Consider the following 24,548-nt stretch of genomic DNA (forward strand, 5'->3'; position numbering starts at 1 on the left):
TCCTCCATACTAGTCCATAGGCTTCTTCAGGGATTGAAACTTGTTCCCCGAGAAGTTATTAAAGACATCGTTAAATAGTCCAAGTGACTACAGTGGCTCAATCCTAAGGTTATCAAACGTTGATAATACTTTTTGTGCGCAAAAAACAAACAAAAATAACGACTTTATTACTGCTATTCATTTCCTTCTCTGTGGGCCTCGAGTCAGTTCACTAGTGATATAGCGTAAGCTTCTGTTGTTATATGTCACACGCATCACACACATGACCAGCGTTGGCAAATAGTGAGCCGACGTGTGACGTAGCTCTACGCAATCACACTATGTTAACTGACTAGAGGCCCAAAGAGAAGGAAATGAATAGTTGAAATAAAGTCGTTATTTTTGTTTGTTTTTGCGCACAAAAAGTATTCTCGTCGCTTGATAAACTTAAGATTGAGCCACTGTAGTCAATTGGACTATTTTAACGATATCTTTAATAACTTTTCGGGGCTGGCAAGTTTCAATCCCTGAAGAAGCCTATGGAGGAGTGATCCAGTTCTCAGATTTAATCAAAAATATCTTAATTCGTGTTCCGAAGATGAACGAAGGTCTTACGGGGTTGGAACAACATGAGGGTGAGTAAATACTGACAGAAATTTCGTTTTTGGGTGAACTATCCCTTTTAGTTTATCAAACAACGAGAATACTTTTTGTGCCCAAAAAAACGCAAAAATAACGACTTTATTTCAACTATTCATTTCCTTCCCTGTGGGCCTCGAATCAGTTCACTAGTGTAATAGCGTACGCTTCTGTTGTTGTACGTCACACATCACACACATGACCAGCGTCGGCCAATAGTGAGCCTACGTGTGACGTAGCTTTACACAATCACACTTTGTTAACTGACTAGAGGCCCATAGAGAAGGAAATGAATAGTTGAAATAAAGTCGTTATTTTTGTTTGTTTTTTCGCACAAAAAGTATTCTTGACGCTTGATAAACTTAAGATTGAGCCACTGTAGTCACTTGGACTATTTTAACGATGTCTTTAATAACTTTTCGGGGCAGGCAAGTTTCAATCCCTGAAGAAGCCTATGGAGGAGTGATCCAGCTCTCAGATTTCATAAAAAATATCTTAATTCGTGTTCCGAAGATGAACGAAGGTCTTACGGGGTTGGAACAACATGAGGGTGAGTAAATACTGACAGAATTTTCACTTTTTGGTGAACTATCCCTTTAATGACACATATCTCTACCTTTCATTCCAGCCAGATGATCTGACGGTAGCTGCTCGCATCTCAGCCTACCTGATGGAAAATTCTTGCTGGATGAATGACCTTCACCTTCAACTCAACCTTGCCAAGACAGAACTGCTTATGGTTTTAGCCAAACCATACTTGCTGTGTGATCCTGCTGATTTGCCTTATACATCATTATACTATCAGAGCTGCACAACTTCTATCCAGACTGGACTATTGTAATACTCTCTTGGCAGCTCTTCCAGCATCAGTCGAACCTCTGCAACTGATCCAGATGCTGCAGCAAGAGTGGTCTTTAAAGGTAGCCCAATACCTAAACTCACTACTTTAGATCTATGTGTCCTCCAGAAGCTTGTGTTCTGCAAGTGAACGGCGCCTTGTGGTGCCATCATCCCAAAGAGACACAAAATCACTTTCACTGACCTTTACCTGGACTGTTTCTTGCTGGTGGAATGACCTGACCAACACATTTTCAAGAAACTGCTAAAGATCCATCTTTTTTCGTAAACTCTTTACCCAATAATACTAAATCTTTGTTTAAAAAAAAAAAAAAAAAAACTTGCTATGTGTACTGTGCTAGACTAACTGGGACTTGTCACTGCATTTGTTGCTTCTATTGTTATCGTAATTGGTAAGTCACTTTGGAGAACATGTAATTGTGAATGTTTTTAAAGGGATAGTTCACCCAAAAATGTAAATTCTGTCAGTAATTACTCTCCCTCATGTTGTTCCAACCCCGTAAGACCTTCGTTCATCTTCGGAACACGAATTAAGATATTTTTGATGAAATCTGAAACCTGGATTACTCCTCCATACTAGTCCATAGGCTTCTTCAGGGGTTGAAACTTGCCGGCCGCGAAAAGTTATTAAAGACATCCATAAAATAGTCCAAGTGACTACAGTGGCTCACTCTTAAGTTTATCAAGCGACGAGAATACTTTTTGTGTGCAAAAACAAACAAAAATAACGACTTTATTTCAACTATTCATTTCCTTCTCTGTTGGCCTCTAGTCAGGTAATGTAGTGTGATTGCGTAGAGCTACGTCACATGTAGGCTCACTATTGGCCGACGCTGGTCATGTGTGTGATGCGTGTGACGTACAACAACAGAAGCTTACGCTATTACACTAGTGAACTCACTCGAGGCCCACAGAGAATGAAACGAATATTTAAAATAAAGTCGTTATTTTTGTTTTTTTGCGCACAAAAAGTATTCTCGTCGCTTGATAAACTTAAGATTGAGCCACTGTAGTCACTTGGACTATTTTAACGATGTCTTTAATAACTTTTCGGGGCTGGCAAGTTTCAATCCCTGAAGAAGCCTATGGAGGAGTGATCCAGCTCTCAGATTTCATCAAAAATATCTTAATTCGTGTTCCGAAGATGAACGAAGGTCTTACAGGGTTGGAAAAACATGAGGGTGAGTAAATACTGACAGAATTTACATTTTTGGGTGAACTATCCCTTTAAATGTTTTACATGTTCTAAATTATATACTAAGCTTGTATTTCCGATCTATCACTTATCTTGACGTTCAGTGTTTATGTTCAATTACTAATACTGTAAATGTGCAGGTATTCTGTACACATTTAGTTAATTTAACAGAAATTGACTGTAAACCTGCTATTATTAAGTACTTAATTAAAGATTGGTCAAACTTGTGAAATTGGATCTGTAAAAATTAAAACTGTAAATATACAAACATTTGTATTTGAATTGATGTATTTATTTCATTTTTATACATAATTTCATTGTTATTTTACACAGAAAAACTATATATTCAAAGTAAATTACGGTAGATAGACAGGATTATAATAAAATAACTTTATAAAACCCTAAATTTACAGTTTAACCTGAAAGTTAAATGTGTTTTTAATGTAATTTGACATAATGTATCTGTTTTCCCACGGTTTAATAAGCTATTATCAACAGTAATATACTGTAATTTAATAAATTTTGACTGTCTTTTTAATGTAATTTGACATCATTTATCCGTTTTTCCACGGTTTAATAAGCCATTATTAACAGTAATATACTGTAATTTAATCAATTTTGACTGTCTTTTTAATGTAATTTGACATAATTTATCTGTTTTTCCACGGTTTAATAAGCCATTATTAACAGTAATATACTGTAATTTAATCAATTTTGACTGTAAAGTAAATTCTGTATTTTTACGGTTTTTGCATGTAATTTTGAGAAATGGTTATTTGCTGTAATTTAACGGAATCCGTCTGGAAACTTTGCTGCCAGAGATTTGCCGTTTTTTTACGGGATTTTTTTTTTACAGTGTGTCTATCATTCGTCATATAGTAATAACACCTTGTTTTATTTTATTTTTTATAAGTTATGAGCTATAAATAATTAAAGTGTGATATTTAAATTACGCAATTGAAAGCGCGCAGCTCTGAATGCACGAGCTCTGCGTAGCGCACACAAACTGACAGCTTTACCGCTTGTTTCGCTATTTGTTGCGCTTATCAAGTTAATGGTTACATTTCGGAGATATCAAGTAGCTATATAAAGCTACATTAAACATTCCACACACATCGCAATGACGATGATAAATGTTATTTTTTATTAATTGACCCACGGATTATCCAAAGCGTCCGACTCCGCGGTATTAAACATATAGGCTACATATAAGGCACACTGTCTAACATTCGCACAACCTTTGAACTAAAAATAAAATAAAAAGTGCATTCATCTTTTGCATGACGCGGGCCATAAAATTAATGTCGGACCGGCTACTCATATATTGAATGATGACATAACATTATTTAATATTTGAATCACAGCTTATATATTTGACATCGACAACCCAAGTGCATTTTACCTCAAATTTGCGACTAGTTAACTTTCTAAAGAAGGCGCAATCGCTTCTCGGGTCGACATTAACACACAGACAATAATGTATTCAGAATTAAAAATATTTTTGCACCACTTTTTAATGTGTGATTGTGTAAAGGTGTTCACGAGATACCAACCTTTCGCGAACTTGCTTTCAACGTCGAACCCTCGTTTTGCCAATAGTATCCAGCTGCAGACCCGCAGCACCACCAGTTTCAGAACCCCAGTGCCAGAACCCCAGCGCCAGAACCGGAAGTGAGGGAGGGGCGGAATTATTTACAATGACACAAGCATGGTTATTTTTGCAAGTATTTAAAAATATTAAAAATTGTTGCACCTTTTAAATAATATTTAGGGTATGTTTTTATTACACAGTGAGTCACTGCTCGTTGTATGAACTATAACTGGTATGTGACAAATAAAGAGCAAGACAGTGCTCGTGTTGTTTGAAGACGTGAGAGTGCGCGCGCGCGGCCGGGGCTCTCTCTCTCTCTGCTCCTTAAGCGCCCTGTCATGCGCAGCAGTCATTCTATTCCGCCAAAAAGCGGACGATCTGACGGGTTTTAGAAGATTTAATACAACCTGAAACTAAAAAACAGACCCGACCTCTATTTGAGACCGGACTTATATTTACCCAGACCTGCAGCCACACCAGGCGTGTAAAGAGACAATCGTCTATTTGGGACTCGGCTATTATTTGAAGTACGGTACATTTTTATGGTTTCTTTTAAAACAATGCCGGATTTTCTCTCTCTTTTTAGATTTTTGACATTATTTTACATAAAGAAAAATGCATGCTGCACATGTTCTTGTGAAATAAAGTATATTTTATATAAAATGACCATAAGTTTCAAGCATTATTTTCACGATCAGGAAGTAACTCTCATAATACAATAAAACGGATAACTATATAGAATTATATTACACAAAATCAATGTTTTAAATGCTTATTGTACTTAATGTATCATTATAATAAGTATAAAGTATGACATTTCGTGTGTAATAATGACGTTTCGTGCCTAAGCAAATTACGCTCCAAAACGTTAGGTGGCGTTACTCGGTTTAGAACGTAAGCTCCGCCCCTCACTTCCGGTCCTGGCGCTGGTGTTAGAACGTAAGCTCCGCCCCTTACTTCCGGTTCTGGCGCTGGGGTTCTGTGTGTGTGTGTGTGTGTGTGTGTGTGTGCGCGCGCGTGCATGTGACAGAGAGACGGAGGGAGAGCAGGGAAAGGAAATGCAGCTGAACGAATACACTGCGTGTTTTAAATAGCGTTAAAAATGAAAGACATTGACAAAGACGAAAACTAAGGACATTTACTCTATTATTTTATTTTATTTTAGTTAGTTTTGCCAAACACACATTACAGTTTTAGTTAGTTATCGTTTTTTTGTAATGCCTCGTTTTTATTTTTATTTTAGTTAACGACAATGTGTTTTCCCACCTAGTTTTCGTTTTTTCGTTCGTTTTCGTTAACGATTATAACCTTGAAACAGACTAAGGGAGCTTGGTCTGGACATGCCTGTTATGTTGCCCCGGCGTACTTTTTGGTGGAAAATTCAATGGAATTTAGAAACGTAGCTACGGGGATTGGGTGTCGCTGGCAGCGGTGGGGGGAATCGGTTTATTGAATCAAGAAGAGGTTTCTGTATAGGGGGGGGGGGGGGGGGGGGTCTGTTGGTTGTACTCACTGGCAGTTTTAGATCAATCCCCTGACCTAGAGTTTAGAGAAAATGTACGGTGATATTACTGACTGACCCTTTATTTATATATATATATATATATATATATATATATATATATATATATTCTATATATAATATATATATAAATATATATATATTGTTATTAGTAATATTGATACTATTGTTGCAGGTTGCTAGAGCTAATGCTACTATTATTGTCATGAATATTATCATTGTGAATGTTATCATTGATACTATCACCACTAATTAATATATTGTTGTTGTTATTGTTGGGATGTTTATTATGTTTACCTTCAAAAGATTTATACTGATACTACCGGAATGCCACTACCTACTGTATACTTGCGTCACAGAAAGGATCTCGTGTGGCTACATACACCACTTTGTCGATGACTGTGTTGGGCTGCTTTGTATTTCGTTGTTTTTGATTTGTTTTTGTGTTTTTTCTCTCTTCTCTCTTCTGTTTTGTATATGTGTGTCACCGACTTCTTACCTTGTATGTCTCACTGTTTTGTAAATTTGCAAAAAAAAAAAAAAAGATGTTTAAGATTTAGAATGTATGTAAAACTGTTTTTTCAAAGATGTTGATCAGCTCTTTAGCGGACATCTTAGAGCCGTAGTGCTATCTGATCAATTATCTTTCCAGATAGCACATGTACATTGCGAAGACATCTATTTGATGTGAGGGAGTGTTTTCTGGAAGATTTTTTTATGGTTTAAATGGTGCCATTAAGAGAACTAAATGCTTGGATTATTTAAGAACTAAGTGAGCATCTGTTGTATTAATACAGGAGTCTCATTTGAAAGCCTGTGACGTACATCGTTTTCAGAATAGGCACTATAAATTAGCTTATTTTTCTTCATCTCCTAAGAAAACGAAGGGGGTTCTGATATTGATAGCTCGACGCCTTCCCTTTTCCATACATTGTTCAAAGAGTGATGCAGACGGTCACATTACTTGTATACTCGGTACAAGGTCCAATATTAAAGCTCCAGTAGGTAGCTTTTGTAAACAAATATTTGTTAAAACTGTCATTATGTCCTGAAAGTAGAATATGAGACAGATAATCTGTGAAAAAAATCAAGCTCTTCTGGCTCCTCCCTGTGGTCCTACTGCCATTTGCAGAAATACACCGCTCCCGGTCAGAAAGAACCAATCGGAGCCAGGAGGAATGTCTTAGCAGTGTCAATCATGCTCGTGTACGCGCTGATCAACCCTCTCTTGCACAGCGCGAGCGCGTACGGTCGTTCGTGACTCTCCTGTTCGAACTGGTTCATCCAAATGAACGGAAAAAAGATTTGTTCATTTTGAACGAGTCTTTTTCGGAGTCATTTCGTTCATTCAACGAACGAAATGACTCGAAAAAAGATTCGTTCATTTGGATGAACGAGTTCGAACAGGATCACGAACGTGCATCACGGAACAGAGCAAGGCAAGCATTTGTGCTTATAAAACTTAAAGTTTTTTATTTATTTTTGAAATGACCGATCGTTTCGCTAGATAAGACCCTTATTCATCGTCTGGTATCGTTTAAAGCCCTTTGAAGCTGCGCTGAAACTGTCATTTGGTCCTTGAAACGTTTGTGTCCTATTGAAGTCCATTATATGGAGAAAAAGCCTGGAATGTTTTCATCAAAAACCTTAATTTCTTTTCGACTGAAGAAAGAAAGACATGGACATCTTGGATGACATGGGGGTGAGTAAATTATCAGCAAAAGTTTCTTTTAAAAGTGAACTAATCCTTTAACGTTATCTTAGTAGCTATTTATAACTTATAGAAAGAGTCCAACCTTATAAAGTTACATGTATTGCAAAATACATAATGATTTGAGGACCAAGTTTGTAATCAAAGTATGAGCAGGCCATAGTCAATGTAAAGCATATTGTTGATGTTTATTAGTGAATGTTCCATAACTGTTTATAATCCGCCGTCATCGGTGATTCTGCTTACTAGCCTGCGCGTTCACGGCAGGCTCCGCTGTGGGGGAGGAGCTTTGTAGGGAGGGCTGTAGTGCAGCAGAAAGCAAGGGGGTTGGACCTGTAGGTTGTGCTTCTTCAAATTTTCAGGCTAAGTCAACATTTTCTCAAAACTCCCTACTGCAGCTTTAAATGTGCTTTTGTTTCAGTTTATGCCCCTAATGAACATGATAGTGCATTCTATCAGGTATCTCACTCTGATTTAACCTCTTCAAAGTTGTTCAATGATTTTATAAAACAGGTCAATGTGTGCGACATATGGCGATTAAGGAATGATAGCGCTAAAGACTATACATTTTATTCAGCTCGCCACAAATCCTATTCGCGCATTGATTATCTGCTCGTATCACCTGCTTACATTACATTTATTGACAACGCAGATATACTGCCCCTTCTTCTTTCAGACCATTCCCCAGTAACTTTTTGTCTCCTCCCATTTTCCGCTCCCTCTGGGCGTAAACGTTGGAGATATAACACATCCTTACTCTACGACCAAACATTTCTATCACAACTGCGTACCTCCTTAGTAGAGTTTATGGACTTGAACAGTGGTTCTTCAAATAATCCACAATCCTTATGGGAGGTAACAAAATGCTTTATCAGAGGGAAATGCATTTCTTTCTCTTCTTTTCGTCAGAATTCTAGAAGTAGATGCATAAATGAGTTGGAGAGACAAATTCAGGCGTTGGAACAGGACCTTAAAAACACCTACTGTCAACGGAAGGAGGAAGAACTATGTGCAATTAAATAAAAGATAAAAGGATTACTTTTGCACAGAGCTGAATTCATTATGCATCGACCAAGGCAATCGTATTATTTCAACGGTGAGAGACCAAGCAAATTATTAGCACTATGAATCAAGCAGATGGAATCTAGAGCAAACATACACGCTATAAAGAATGAAGACACTTTATGCACCCAACCTGAAGATATAAATCAGACATTTAAGACCTATTATGAGCAACTATATAGTTCAAATTCTTCAGGTCACCAGCAACATACATCTTTTCTTCAACAGTTTCATCTTCCTAAAATTGATGAACATCATCAGGAGATGCTAAACTGTCCCATGTCACTTGAAGAATTGAAGCTGGCCCTGGACTCTATGCCAAAGAAAAAATCTCCAGGTATTGACGGAATTCCCCCTGAATTAATCTCTGCCATTTGGGATATAGTATCACCACTTGTATTAAACTTGTTTAATTTTGCAATTGAAAATGGAGCCCTAAATAGGGACCAAAACACAGCTCTTATAACTCTTTTACTTAAAAAAGGCAAAGATCCTTTAGAATGTGCTAGCTACCGACCTATCAGTCTAATCACCACTGATGCTAAACTTTTCGCCAAAACTCTAGCTCTTAGACTGAACAAATGCATAGACAGGATCGTTCACCTTGATCAGTCCGGTTTTCTCAAAGGCCGGTCGGCATCTGATAATATCAGGTGACTATTACACATCATTCATAGATCCAATTCTTATCCGCCCTCCTCCGCAGTCATTATGCTGGACGTGGAGAAGGCCTTTGATAGAATTGAATGGAGCTTTCTTTGGGCGGTCCTTGAGCATGTAGGAATCAGACAAGGGTTTATTAAAATGATTAAAACACTCTACAATAGCTGCTCAGCTCGTGTTCTTACTGGATCCTTTATGTCTCTGTCCTTTGCTCTTGGTCGGGGTACTCGCCAGGGCTGTCCATTATCCCCTTTGCTCTTTACCTTATCAGTGGAGCCTTTGGCTCAAGCAGTGCGTCAGTCATCAACTATACAACCAATTATCTGTGTAAATACCTCACACAAAATCTCTCTTTATGCGGTCGATATCTTGCTCTATGTTTCCAATATTTCGGAGTCTGTTCCTGAATGTTTAAAGCTTTTTAATATATTTGGTACTCTCTCGTTTTACAAAATTAATTGGACTAAATCGGCATTAATGCCCCTTAATGACGCAGCGAGACAGGAATCCAGTAGCTTACCTCCCCTGATCCCCATAGTTAAACAGTTTACATATTTAGGCATCACTTTATCCCCTCCAATTCATCTTATCCCAAAATCTAATTATCAAGCTCTCCTCAATAAGATCAAGGAAGATTTAGATAGGTGGTCCCCCTTATGTTTAGCTCTTCATGGAAGAATTTCTACTATTAAAATGAATGTTCTTCCCAGGGTAAATTTTCTGTTCTCTATGTTACCATTAGCACCACCTGAATATTTTTTCAAAGAACTCAACACTGCTATATCTAGATTTATCTGTACCAAGAAGAAACCCAGAATCCGACTTAAGACGATGCAGCGTAAGAAACTTGATGGAGGTCTTTCATTCCCTGATTTTAAGATATATAATTTAAACAAGAACAATCCAAACCTGGGTTAATCCTGAATCTCGGGTTCCATGGCGAGATTTAGAAGCGAATATTACCCATCCAGTTCGCCTACAAGATCTACACTTTTCAGGTGTTTCTAAATGTACTAAGAAAAATTATGGACCAATCGTTGAGTACTCCCTTGAGGTATGGACAAAGGTTGAGAAAAGTATGGGAGGCCCCTTCTTATATACCAAAATAACACCATTGTGGCACAATACTTGTCTGCATACCGGTAACAAACCTTCTGTCTTTAAAGCCTGGTCTGATTCCAGTATTCATACCTTGAATGACATTTTCTGTGAAAAAGGCATCAAGTCATTTCAGGAATTAAGATCAGAGTTTTCTTTACCTGGTTTTTCTTTTTTTCTATATTTAAGACTGAGGTCAGCCCTGAAAGCCTATGGTGTTCCTTGGAACACTAGCATATTACCACATCCATTGTGGAAGTGGCTGGACCCTAATACTCCCTCTAATGGCTTAGTTTCTAAGATCTATAATTCAATTCTTTTATTGCAATACACTTATATTCCAGCTGTGCACTCCTGGGAAAGGGATGCTTTAGTTAAGCCTGACTGGGATGTGGTATGGGCTAGATGTTTCACTGCATCTAAGAACCTGGCTCACCAGATGATTCATTATAAATTTATTAATAGGGCTTATTCTACTCCTAGTGTATTGTATAAGATGAAGGTTAGAGCTGATCCATACTGTCATCTATGCAACACATCTACAGTAGGTTCCTATTTGCACATTTTTTGGGAATGCCCCACGGTGGTTCCTTTTTGGACTTCTGTAAGTAAGGTTCTTTCGGATATTCTGCATTTGGATGTACCACAAGACCCCTTGCTATTTCTTCTTTTAGATGACTCCGCTCTCCAGTTGAATGCTCAACAAAAAAGGACCTTATTGGCAGCAAGCACTGCTGCCAAAAAGACTATTTTAAAGCTATGGATAGAACCATCCATACCCACAACTTTCATTTTCCTATCTTATTTTAGAGACATTGTATTGTTGGAAGGTACCACTGCCAAGATCAACGGCGCAAAGGACAAGACTATTCAAAGCTGGGCAAAAATCGCTGATAATTTGTCAGATAAACTGATATTTTGACATACTACATTTCCCTCTCTCCCCTTTTCCTTTCCCCTCCGTATTCTACATACTCCTTTTAAGTTTTTTTTTTATATATATTTTTTTTTATTTAAATTTTTTTATATGTGGACAGTTTTCATGGCATCTGTCTGTATATAGTTCATGTGAACTCAGATATGCTCCTGATGTGGTAAATAAAATTAAAAACTGTGATCACAAAAAAAAACAGGGTCCTTAGGGTCGCATTTGTGTGACGCATCACGTCCTCTTTTTTTTTGGTTTGTTTAGATGCCTTTGGTCTGTGTTGTTTGTTGTGCACCATAGTTTGGCTGGCAGCGGTCATGCATTCAAATGAGCTGCACTAACAGAGCAATCAAACAAAACCAAGAACACGCCCGTCCCCCGTAAAAATGTTAGAAAATTAAAGAGAACCATATCTTACATATTGTGTCTTTAATAAATTATAAAATGCTTTTGGATCATTGCAAAGACATTGTAGGCTACAGTGTATCCTCGAGGAAAATTCACTAACAGAAGGGTGCATTCACGCCATGTCGTAATTACCGTAATGATTCTGAACTGTAAACAGTCTTCACGTGCTTGCAGAACGTCTCGGTTACATATGTAACCCTTGTTCCCTGAGTAGGGAACGGAGACATTACGTCATGACGACAAATGGGGTTTCGCTTAGAAAGCCTTTCAACTTTGAGAATATAAAACGAGCCAATGGCCTCGTGAGGAAGAATGCTGGCAACATGCAGATATGTTTCTTTGCTGAGGAGCCGAGACTGAACTCAAGGCAATCCCCGCGGTAAAGCGGAAGTGGCAGGGAGATGTAACGTCTCCGTTCCCTATGCTGCGGATGCTGCGACGGACATGCTATAGTCATCTGGAGGGCCGAAAGACACACGCGTCATCGGTGCACTCACGGGTTGATGCACGCACGAGGGGGGTGTGGGCCAAGGAATTATCTTCGGCGCTTTATTCCACAACCTCCCCCTCAGGTCACCCTGGCCACCAGCCGAAGTACCACCTCTCGTGGAAGGTGTAGATTGGGGTGTGGATGAGGGGACTCTCACTCTAGTGCAGAGGTCTTCAATCCTGCTCCTGGAGGGCCACTGTCCTGCAGAGTTTAGTTCCAACCTGCTTCAGCACACCTGCCCTTGTATATTCAAGTGATCCTGAAGAGCTTGATGAGCTGATTCAGGTGTGTTTTATTAGGGTTGAAACTAAACTCTGCAGGACAGTGGCCCTCCAGAAGCAGGATTGAAGACCTCTGCTCTAGTGAGTTCATGGAGTCTCAACCGCAGTGTCGCGATGGTCATGTTCCCGCAATGAGAACATGAACCATCCACAAAAGCTGCTTTAGTGTGATCAATGCCCAAGCACACAAAAGCTGCTATTGAGCCCATCAGATGGGGAAATCATCCGACCGCAACCAGAAGTGCACGGGCAAGACATCTTTCACTGTTGTATTGGAAAGACGTGCCGCACGCACAAACTCAATAATGAGAGGAAAAAAGACTCCGCAGATGCTGAAGCGACCAGGAAGAAACACACATCTGGCAATCACTGCACAGATTAGCAGGCAATGTGAATCTCACTGGAATTCGCTGTCACACCAACACCTGAAGAGTTAGCTCGTATCGAAGAGTGCAGAAAAGATCTCAGAATGGCTTGTGGAGTGAAGAATACTCTGAGCTCCGAAACGAAAACATATCTGCATGTTGCCAGCGTCCTCCCTTTTATACCCACGAGGTGGGGCGGAGTTACGCTATGCAAATTCCGCAGACCCATGGCATTTTCCTGCCATTGGCTCGTTTTATATTCTTGAAGTTGATAGGCTTTCTAAGCAAAACCCCATTCGTTGTCGTGACGTAACTCGTAGGGACTACAAAAGAGAACTTGTAATTATAAAGTGTTAACTCGTCATTTTCTGAGAGCTACAATTTGTACTAGGTGGCTACTGTGGCACCGGACCAGTGCAGATTTTAGTGTGAGTTTTACTTGAAGTAGAAGACTGTGCAGACAGACTGATCAGTGTATGTCATCAAAGTACAGCGAGAGCGATTCGTAAGCATATGGAGCTTTATTTACGGTAATTACCACATTTTGTGAATGCAGCAATCGTCTGCCCACGCCACTCCCGAATTTGCATGACTTCCAAGTTGGCCTATTCTACTGTCTGCAAAAATTTCTTGTTTCTAAGCATACCTTTTTGAAAATGAAGGCGAATTGAACAGCAATAATGATTATGAAATCACAAAACTGTGCACATGCTTTCCTTGATCGTTACTGCATGGTAAAAAGGTAGCCAATTTACTTTCTTACAAAGTTTACATACTGAGCTCATAGATTAAGATAAAGATCATGTTCTAAGGGATAAGAATTGTTGCATTATTCCAAATAAATAGATTGAGATTCACAAATAAATGTAAAGAGTTTCACAAAACTAATAAAACGCACAAATAAAAAAAAAGAGATTTACAAATAAAAACAAACCCAACTCTGCCTGGCATTCATTTGTGAATCACTTTCTGTGCATTTGTAGATCCCCGCAAGCATTTGTGGATTACACTTCTAGCGTCAAGACGTGCAGACAAATTCACAAATAAGTGAGGAGCTCTTTTCCAAAACGCTATAAATCAATTTCAATAGTTTTCAGGGAAATTAATTTTTTTACCTAGACCCACACATTTTGTGAATATTCAATTTATTCTGTTAAAATGTTTTTTTGGCTCAGTCTGAACATGTTGAACGTCTCGGTTACGTATGTAACCCTCGTTCCCTGAGTACAGGGAACGGAGACGTGTTGTCGGGGGAGTTCCCTGACGAATTGGGATCACGCTAGGGAGCCAATTGCCTTCAGTAGCTGAGCACTTCCTGCTCAGCTACTGTTCGGACGCTCTCGCTTACTGCTCCGCGCTTTGCTCTATCTCTTTTATATTTCTATATTTTATCTCCTTTTATCACCTAATTTTAACTTCAGCAAATCAGCACAGTGCTCAAACGCTTGGATTACTACAAAAAAAAAAGCAGAATTATTTTGTTCGACCAGCCTCCCACTGAAAGCTTACATTCCGGGGAAGAGAAAACACAACTGCCTACATTCATAAGGATAAGAAAATGCCTCCTCTGGAATCTACTTGCTACTTCAACTGCCACAGACTTTTACAAAGGATTGCAATTCTTGAAACAAAGTTAACTGCGGGACCGCCAAACCAGACGGAACACACAACAGAGATTCGTCATGGACGACCTCAGCATACAGCCGGTGAGTCCCATGAATCTAGTGCTCGACAGGCCATACTGATTGTAGAGAAACAAGCCGATCGACTTACTAATCTATGGCACAAACAGGGAGCGAGACCCAAAGGCACTCGAGACATCAGATTGTCACGAGCATCACATTGCTGCAGTAGCATCCTCTACCCCAGATACGGATCTGACAAGGATTGCAAACACTGGTCTCCTACCACCGCCTATACATCTTGAGAACAGATTTGAAGTATTAATGAAGGAGGAATCCCCAAATTTGATGAATGTAATCAAACACAGACTGAATCAGCCAGTAGCTAACACTGATGCTAACTGGGGCTCAAGGTCGAGCAGACAGCGGCACTCAGCTCAGAGCGCAGCCGGGCCCAGGACTCTGATAGTGGGCGACTCCGTAATCAGAAACATTAATAGCAGGGATACAACAACGTGCTGCCTTCCACAAGCAACAACATCTGACGTAAACAGGGAACTTCAGAACATTCTGATGAAACATAAGACTGCAAATCGACTCATCATTCACGTGGGGAAGAATGATATTCATAAAGAGCAGTCGGAACTTCTTAAAAAGGATTTCAATGAACTTTTTGAAACACTTAAAAGACTGAAAGTTCAGACATTCATCAGTGGACCACTCCCAGCAAGAGGAACAAACAGGTTTTCACGGCTGCTTGGGCTTAATACATGGCTGCAAAAAACCTGCAATATAAAAGGAGTGAACTTTATTGACAACTTCAATCTTTTCTGGAGTCAGAGGCAACTGTTTCAACAGGATGGCCACCACCCCAACAAACTTGGTTCAAGAGTGCTAAAGGACAATATCTACTTCTCCCTCCGTCATCCTTCTGCAATGTGTGCCAATCCACTCAACCTGAATGGCACACACACACCTGGATACAGTATGAATGACCACAGGATATCACTTCAGCACCTGAATGGACATGCGGTTGACACATCACACAAGGACAATGATAACACCACTCAGCCACAACAACCTCTGCTCACGGACACAATCTCAGCTGAGCCCTGCCCACAGAGCTCACCACAGACAGACTGTGACATACTAGAACTGCTCCAAGATTCAGCACCCAAGGACGACTTTCTGGAAAACAGCCAGGGAAACCAGGACAGCATATTACAGCCTCCAATAACACCAGAGCAGCAGCCCCTCTCACCGGAAACGTTATCCCTCTCTCCAGCATCTCCACTTCTGTGCTTCTCAGAGAAAATGGAACAACTGGTGCATGCTTGAACTAGACTATCCCACTCTTTTGCTGCGAGCCCCCAGACACCAACCAAAAAACGCCAGGCCCCACAAACACCAAAGCCTGCGGGCCCAGCTCGCCCTCCCCCTGTGAGAGCTCTTCGGCCTCTGCCACAGCGCCAGGGCCCACACCCTCCTCCAGCAGCTCGAGGTGAACCACAAACAACTGATACCAGCTCTCAGTGATATGTGTCGGGTCCCTGCTATGATAACAATAACTTTCTCAAATGTTTACAGAACAAGCGGGAACCCAATGTGCCTGTATCTTTCTCTATTGCTGTTCGATTACATGATAGAAAGTCTAAGGCCTTCAAAAGCCGTACAGCAAACCCACCTAATCTGGTGCCTATTACACGACATACTAAGATTGCTGTGGGGACAAAAAAAAAAAACTGTTAAGTTAGCACTTTTAAACATCCGCTCAGTCAAAAATAAATCACTTCTAGTCAACGACTTAATAACCACATACAACCTTGATTTTATGTTGCTAAATGAAACTTGGCTAGAAGACAGCTGCAGTGCAACAGTCCTCAATGAAACAGCCCCTCCTAACTTTACTTTTATGAGTGTCTGCAGAGCTGTCAGAAGAGGCAGAGGTTTAACTGCTCTTTATAAAGATGTCTATCAATGTAAGCAAATATCATTTGGGAATTACCCGTCTTTCGAATATCTGGGTATTGTGTTAAAAGGTGCTCCACGAATTTTACTTATCATTGTTTACAGGCCTCCAAAATACTCTCCAGCATTTGCTGAGAACTTAACAGAACTGTTATCAACAGTTTCCTCAGAGTTTGACTGCTTTGCCATTGCTGGAGATTTTAACATTCACATAGATAATGCAGAAACCAAAATGGCAAAAGAAATCAAAACTGTTTTAAAAGCTTTTGATCGGACTCAGCATGTACATGGACCCACACATAATCGTGGACACACTCTAGATTTACTTATCAGTAAGGGTCTAAACATTTCATCGATTGTTATTAAGGATGTAAAACTGTCTTATCATTTTTGTATTTTCTTTGATATATTGATCTCTCCTGCCATTGAAGCTAGATCTGTGTCTGTCAAGAAGAGATGCTTAAATGAGAACACTAGTGTACTATTTATGAAGGCTATATCTTTAACACCAAGCATATCTGCTGACTCTGTTGATTTTCTCCTTGATTCTTTTAACTCAAAAGTTAAGAGTGTAATTGATGATATTGCTCCTGTGAAAGTCAGGAAGAAGAGTGACAGACAAAAAGCACCTTGGAGAAACTCAACAGCAGTGCAAAATATGAAAAGACAATGCAGAAAAGCAGAGCGCATGTGGCGGAAGACAAAACTTGTAGTCCATTATAACATCTACAAAGACAGCATCCATGTTTTCAATAAGGAACTAGGCAAAGCTAGACAGACTTTCTTCTCGAATATTATAAACAGCAATATAAACAACATGCGCACTCTTTTTGCTACTGTAAGCCAGATTCCCAGTGAAATGCTCTCAGTGAGAAAGTGCAGTGAGTTTGCTTCTTTCTTCTCTGAGAAAATAAATAATATCAGAAAGGTGATCAGCTCATCCTTGAGTTGCGCTTGGGTCAGGCAGATCAGACAACAGCCTGAGAAAGTAGTCACTATGTCTGATTTCGAAGAAATTGATGGCAAAATTTTGGAAGAAACCGTACAGCACCTAAAAACATCAACCTGCGCCCTTGACGCACTTCCCACATCTTTTTTCAAAAATGTGTTACACAGCTTAGAAGCAGATCTCCTAGAAGTGGTAAATGCCTCACTTCTCTCTGGGAGTTTTCCGAACTCCCTGAAAACTGCAGTTGTCAAGCCCCTCCTGAAAAAGAGCAATCTGGATAAGACCATATTAAACAACTATAGACCGATCTCAAATCTTCCTTTTATAGGCAAGATCATTGAAAAAGTTGTCTTCAATCAGCTAAACAAATTCTTAAGCTCGAATGGATACTTTGACAATTTTCAATCTGGTTTCCGACCGCACCACAGCACAGAGACAGTGCTCATAAAGATAATAAATGATATTCGCTTAAATACTGATACAGGCAAATTATCAGTGCTGGTACTACTCGACCTCAGTGCTGCATTTGAACACTGTCGATCACAACATACTTCTTGACAGGCTGGAAAACTGGGTCGGGCTTTCTGGGATAGTCCTAAAATGGTTCAGGTCATACTTAGGAGGCAGAGGTTATTATGTGAGTATAGGAGACCATAAGTCTGAGTGGACATCCATGACATGCGGAGTCCCTCAAGGCTCAATTCTTGCGCCACTCCTATTCAACCTGTACATGCTCCCAATGAGCCAAATAATGAGAAAGAACCAAATCGCTTACCACAGCTATGCAGACGATACACAGCTCTACTTAGCCCTATCGCCTAACGATTACAAACCCATTGACTCCCTTTGCCAATGCATTGATGAAGTAAACAATTGGATGTGCAGAAACTTTCTTCAGTTAAACAAAGACAAAACTGAAGTAATTGCGTTTGGAAACAAAGATGAATTTCTCAAGGTGAACGCATACCTTCAGTCTAGGGGTCAAACAACTAAAATCAAGTCAGGAATCTGGGTGTGTCTCTAGAGACCTTAGTTTCAGTAGTCATGTCAATGCAATAACTAAATCAGCATACTATCATCTGAAAAATATTGCAAGAATTAGATGCTTTGTTTCCAGTCAAGACTTAGAAAAACTTGTGCATGCTTTCATCACCAGTAGGGTGGATTATTGTAATGGACTTCTCGATGGCCTTCCCAAAAAGACCATAAGACAGTTGCAGCTCATACAAAACGCTGCAGCCAGGATTCTGAGTAGAACCAGAAAATATGAACACATCACACCAGTCCTCAGGTCTTTACACTGGCTGCCAGTTACATTTAGGATTGATTTTAAAGTATTATTACTGGTGTATAAATCATTCAATGGCCTAGGACCTCAATACATTGCAGATATGCTCACTGAATATAAACCCAACAGATCACTCAGATCATTAGGATCACATCAGCTAGAAATACCAAGGGTTCACTCTAAGCATGGCGAGTCTGCTTTTAGCTACTATGCCAGCCGCAGCTGGAACCAGCTTCCAGAAGAGATCAGATGTGCTCCTACAGTAGTCACATTCAAATCCAGACTCAAAACACTTCTGTTTAGCTGTGTATTTACTGAATGAGCACTGTGCCACTGTTCGTCCGACTGTTTGCACTGTATTTTATATTATGTTTTAATTATTCTCATTTCATTTGATTATTGCTGTATTTTATCTTTTATTCTAAACTGTTTTAATTATTCTTATTTCTTTTGATTAGTTTAACTTATTCTATGTAAAGCACTTTCAATTACCATTGTGTATGAAATGTGCTATATAAATAAACTTGCCTTGCCTTGACTTGAAGAGAATTAAAAACGAGCCAATGGACATTGGCATGCAAGATTTGCATTCCATGACCCGCCTACCAGCGCGGGTATAAAAGGCGGAAGTAAACATTACGCAATGCTTTTCGCTGAGGTACAGCAACATGGCGAAGGGATGACACGTCTCCGTTCCCTGTACTCAGGGAACGAGGGTTACATACGTAACCGAGACATTCCCTTTCGTCCTGGGAACTCCGACGTGTCGTCGGGGGAGTTCCCTGACGAATTGGGATCCCTAATAAAACGCCATGGTGTTGGCCCCTTCCAGCGCCTGGCTAAGCTACCCTGCAGCAGTTTCTTAAATTAAGTTGCGGGAGCTAGAACGGGAATCGCACTGCTGTTCCACAAGACCCGCAAAGTGGATATTGGATAACACTGGGAAAGCTTTCCCTCAAGAGAGGGGGAACACTGCGGAAGCCCTAGCCTGACTGAGGAAGGCCAGAAATACACATATGCACTAGCCCAGAGGGATAGTGAAACATATGGCAGTCCCTGAGGTTGTCCCAATCCAGGGGAAGTGGGAGAGTACTCAACAGGGACGACGAACGAGTCCGTCAAGGGGAAGACACGGCTGAAATGCACGTGGCATCATGGGTCACAATAGAGACCACTGGAAGCACCCAGTCTACTAGCAACTCCTTACTAGAGGTAGCAGACCTGGTGCCGGGCGGTCCGCCACGCCCAGCACCGGAAGGGTGAAGGAGGAACTCACAAGGCTAATCAACGTAGGGCGCCAACGGAGCAAAGAACGCACGTATCAGCTGATCAAGGCGGAGTGGCGTAGCAAGCCGACACAACCTATTCCCTCGACCCACTGGCCGTAGCTAGAACTCGGGAGGAAACAGGTTCCACACGAAGGCTATAGAACCTAGCGAAACGTGTTCGGTGTCGCCCAGCCCGCAGCTCTACAAATGTCTGTCAGCGAGGCGCCTTTAGCCAAGGCCCAGGAAGCGGCAACACCTATAGTAGAGTGAGCGCGCAACCTGGGAGGACAAGGCTCACCCAGAGACTCATATGCTCGGGTGATAGCATCCACTAACCAGTGGGCTAACCTCTGCTTGGAGACGGCCTTCCCCTTCTGCTGGCCTCCGTAACAGACAAAGAGCTGATCTGAGGTTCTGAAGCTTTGCGTTCTGTCAATATAAACCCGCAGGGCGTGGACGGGACAGAGAAAAGCCAGGGCTGGGTCTGCCTCCTCTTGGGGCAGCGCTTGCAGGTTCACTACCTGGTCCACGAAGGGAGTGGTAGGAACCTTGGGCACATATCCGAGCCGGGGTCTCAATACAACATTAGAAAGGCCCGGCCCGAACTCTAGGCACGATTCGTCGACCGAAAAAGCCTGCAGATTAGTTTATTTTAAGTTAAAAAAAAATTAAACATACGTTTTTATGAGCTAATTGTGGAAAATATAAACTACTTATGGGTATTATTGATTGATAATATCTTAGTCTACAAGCTAATGAAATGTCATGTGGCATGTCATGTTGAAATTCACTTCGTTTCAGTATCTATTTTTGTGTGAAAAATCAAAGTGCAAAAAGTGTCTCAACTGTAAACAGTCTACCCTACATACTGTACTTATTATAGTAATTGCAGTAACTGAGTATACAGGTCCTTCTCAAAAAATTAGCATATTGTGATAAAGTTCATTATTTTCCATAATGTAATGATAAAAATTAAACTTTCATATATTTTAGATTCATTGCACACCAACTGAAATATTTCAGGTCTTTTATTGTTTTAATACTGATGATTTTGGCATACAGCTCATGAAAACCCAAAATTCCTATCTCAAAAAATTAGCATTGTCTTGCGGTCTGTGTTTGTGAGAGAGAGAGCTCGCGCAGCACTGATACAACGGTTTCTTATCCACAAGTAACGCGCTACTTTTCATACAAAATTATTATGTAACATAATTAGGTACTTTAGTTATTATAACACAATAACGTAACACATGCAGGCTACGTTTCTCAACACTGAGAATGAATAAATAAACGCCATGTTGCAGACTCGCGCTTATCAGTAAATTAATCCACAAATCACAGCACTTTCATAATCAGTAAGCCATAGCGATTTTAATTTTATTTAGATTTATTGTTCATCAATACTTAAGCTTTTTATAATTTGCATGGCTGTATGATGTCTTCATCTTACCTGAGTGACATGAATGACGGAGTATTTTAAGATAACCCATGCGATTGCTATCACTCCGTGTGATAATAGAATCCAGATTAAGTTAACTCAATACAATACTTCAACTTTCCACATCCACCCCAGCCCGTTTACCTTCAGGAGTCAGAAGTACCGTGACTACTGTAGCCTAGGCCTACTGTCCTCGCTCATGAACTCAGTCAGAGGCGGCCGCGGGAGTGGAAGCGGGAACGAGCGGACTTCTTTATAGCTGTCGATTTTCAGTCTCTTTTTAATGATAGGCCTTACGCATCTTTTAATCATACCCGCTTGCTTTTTGGGGAATGAACCCAGCGCTATGATTGGTCGAACTCTGCTTCTTTTGCTGTTGCTTTTTTTTTTTTTCAGACACGTATGTACCGTTACGCCGGAAATCCGGCGTGGCGCCGGAGCGCTATCAGGCCTGTTTATTTATTTGGAATAATGCAACAATTCTAACCCCACAGGAAAGAGATGGGCAGATGGCAAAAAATCACAGAAAACATAGGTTACTTCAGGGTAGGCTATGGCCTGAGCAGACAGCAGTTTTACAATTACAATTTTCACATAAATTTCGTGTTGAGGCACAATTGTGACATTTTTACATTGGTGAAAGTTGTGGCTGAAAGTTGTTGCTGTAATTAAAGGTGTCTGGATTTAAGAATTTGAATATTGCATTAAAATGTTGCTATAGTTTGTTCTGCCTGCGTGCATATAAAGCAGAAGTTTGGCTAGGTTGCTATGACATAAGTTTCCAATCCTCCGTCATTAAAGCATGACAAAAGAAATGTCTAGGTTGCCAGGCTACGGTGATCAGAGATGCAGATATTCAGCTCCGTGGGAGGGGGAGGCATTGTGCGCGTGAAAGTCTTGTTGGGTCGTCGGGGACAAACAAAACACTGAAGCTCATTCGAGGGCAGGTTATTGTTTTAAATGTTTTATTGCTGTCTTTATTAGTGTTAAGTTTAACGTAGTTAGATATTGTAAGCTATATAGATCACGCACACGTTTGTCATAAATAGAATAGCCTAATTATTTTTAAATGTATGAATTTAAATAAAGTTGGTATAAACTAAAGTAGCTAAATTATTACATCATACTTTGTTTTATATTATGTATTTATATTACATGCTGTATCCTGTAACAGTAATCTTGGTATTGTAAATTTACACTTACCTCTTCTGTTAGACTTAAAATTGAGCGCGTTGCCTAGGAAAGGGTAAGTTGGACTAATCCCGGGGACAGGTTTTAGTTCTCTCCATTTGTGCAAGTAATCTTTAAAAAACTGATATGTTATGAAAGTCAGCACAAGTAGAAGACAGACAAAAATTAGAAATCCGTTTAACAGTTCACCAACTTCCACATGCATTTTGATGTTTTGTAGTGTAGTGCAGTAGTTTTCCAGAGCTCATCGCCTGTTAAATGACTACTTGAAAATGTTGTAGGCTACATCCCCCTAAAGACATGGGACGTGCTTGGGTTTCAAATACACAAAATAACTCTCCTTGTTTATTCTGCACAAGCATATGACCACAATCTTTATTTATTTAATATATAATGGAAAAGAAATGACAAAGACCTCTCTCTCTCTCTCTCTCTCTCTCTCTCTCTCTCTCTCTCTCTCTCTCTCTCTCTCTCTCTCTCTCTCTCTATATATATATATATATATATATATATATATATACACACACACACACACACACACACACACAAACACACACACAGGTCTGTCTTTATACTCAATTCTGATTGGCTGGAAGGTGTGCAATAAAACAGTTTAATGCACAGGTAGTTCCAGGTCTCTTTAACCACCGTTCTAAATTAATGCTGTTCTCATTGAAGCTCACATAGGCTACATGCATACGTCACTCTCACACAGAGATAATCGAGATGCTCAGAAACAGGAGCACAGAAACTTACCAACGCTGCCCTGCGACTTTTAGTAATAAAACAGCTTAAATACTGAATCGCTACAGTACATTATATTTTTATTTTAGTAATTAAACTCACAGGCTGAACAGAGTGCATGGCTAGCTGAGCATTAAATTATTTTATTACACACCTCTGTCAGGGTTTCTGCACACTTTTTAAAGGCAAATTTAAGATCTTTTTAACACCTGAAGAAATCAAAATGAATACCGTGCATTAGGGGTGTGTAATATTGACAAAAATATGTCTTGATATTTTCAAAGTTTTGTTGATTATAATTAGATAATACTTTACTGATTGTGTTTTGGTGCTTGGTGCCATGGCTGGTTTAGGCCTGTTGTTGACAGCTGACTCAGAAGGATATTCATATGTTTTAGATTCTTTATTAAGGGGTAATATTTGCCACCTTAAAATGATTTCCAGGGGCATTTTCACCTATATAGGGACATTTGTAGATGTATGCATCACCTTTTATGTCAAATTCTTTTAAATCAAAACCCATCTTTGCAGTGCTGATGTGACAAAGAAGCGGCATCAGACCTGGCGTTTATATATTTACACTGCATTTACAATTGCATAAATAAAGCTATGAGATTGTTGTTGTTTTTTTATTCAAAAACATTTAAATATGAACTGATTTCTAATGTTAACATTTTAATTAAAGGGTACTTTAAATATGTAACTAAAACAGCCAGTACGTGGCGGCAAGTCACCGTCTTGATAAGTGAGTTTAGGGAGTCATCCATTCAACCGATTTGTTCAAACGGCTGATTCATTCGGCAAAGAAGCAAGTGGTTGTTCATTGAATCATTAAATTGATTCGTTCAAAAGGCAGATTTCAGTCAAAAAATAATCGCTGTCTGTTGCATTGAGAGACAGTAAAAGAAATGGACACAGCGACCCCCTTGATTTCAATAGAGAAAAGTGAAGCCCATTAGAAGCACTCACTTCCTGATGGCTGAGCGTACCGCGCAGGCTCAACTGAGCATGACGACGTAGATGTGACGTGAGCAACCTGTCTGACAATTGTAAATCTTCTAGTAGCTGTGCCAAGACAAATCTATATCACCTAATTCCTCAAAAACGTTGGTGAAATATTTTGTCCCGTTGCTTTTATGGACTCTCTATCTATGGGCTTCTCCCTTGACTTTACACCTCCATGTCACCCCGATTGCCTCTGTAAAAAAGGCCACTATCAGTGTTATATTCAAGTGTCTTAATTCCTTTGTTATATGACAAAATTGACGCATTCGTCGCAGCATCCGTCCA

General features: G+C 40.0%; 1 protein-coding gene across 2 annotated transcripts in view; it reads right to left on the reverse strand.

Annotated features, from left to right (window-relative positions):
* The window catches only part of cyp4v2a (cytochrome P450, family 4, subfamily V, member 2a), a 70,808-nt gene extending 47,872 nt beyond the window's left edge, over positions 1 to 22,936 (reverse strand). Inside the window, exons 1-2 of one of the 2 annotated variants that reach the window (XM_077205009.1) lie at positions 22,708 to 22,936; positions 22,527 to 22,625 (exon numbers count right to left, since the gene is read on the reverse strand). In XM_077205009.1, coding sequence (XP_077061124.1) covers positions 22,527 to 22,625; positions 22,708 to 22,762 — 154 coding nt within the window. In that variant the 5' untranslated portion in view covers positions 22,763 to 22,936. Of the gene's footprint in view, positions 1 to 22,526 lie in introns of both variants that reach the window. The other variant, XM_077205008.1, reaches the window with a different exon arrangement.
* Between the last annotated feature and the right edge of the window lie 1,612 nt (positions 22,937 to 24,548).

Source organism: Siphateles boraxobius, unplaced genomic scaffold (genome assembly GCF_051911475.1).
Source record: "Siphateles boraxobius isolate OS27281-9 unplaced genomic scaffold, OSU_SipBor_1 53, whole genome shotgun sequence".
Classification (NCBI taxonomy): Eukaryota; Metazoa; Chordata; class Actinopteri; order Cypriniformes; family Leuciscidae; genus Siphateles; species Siphateles boraxobius.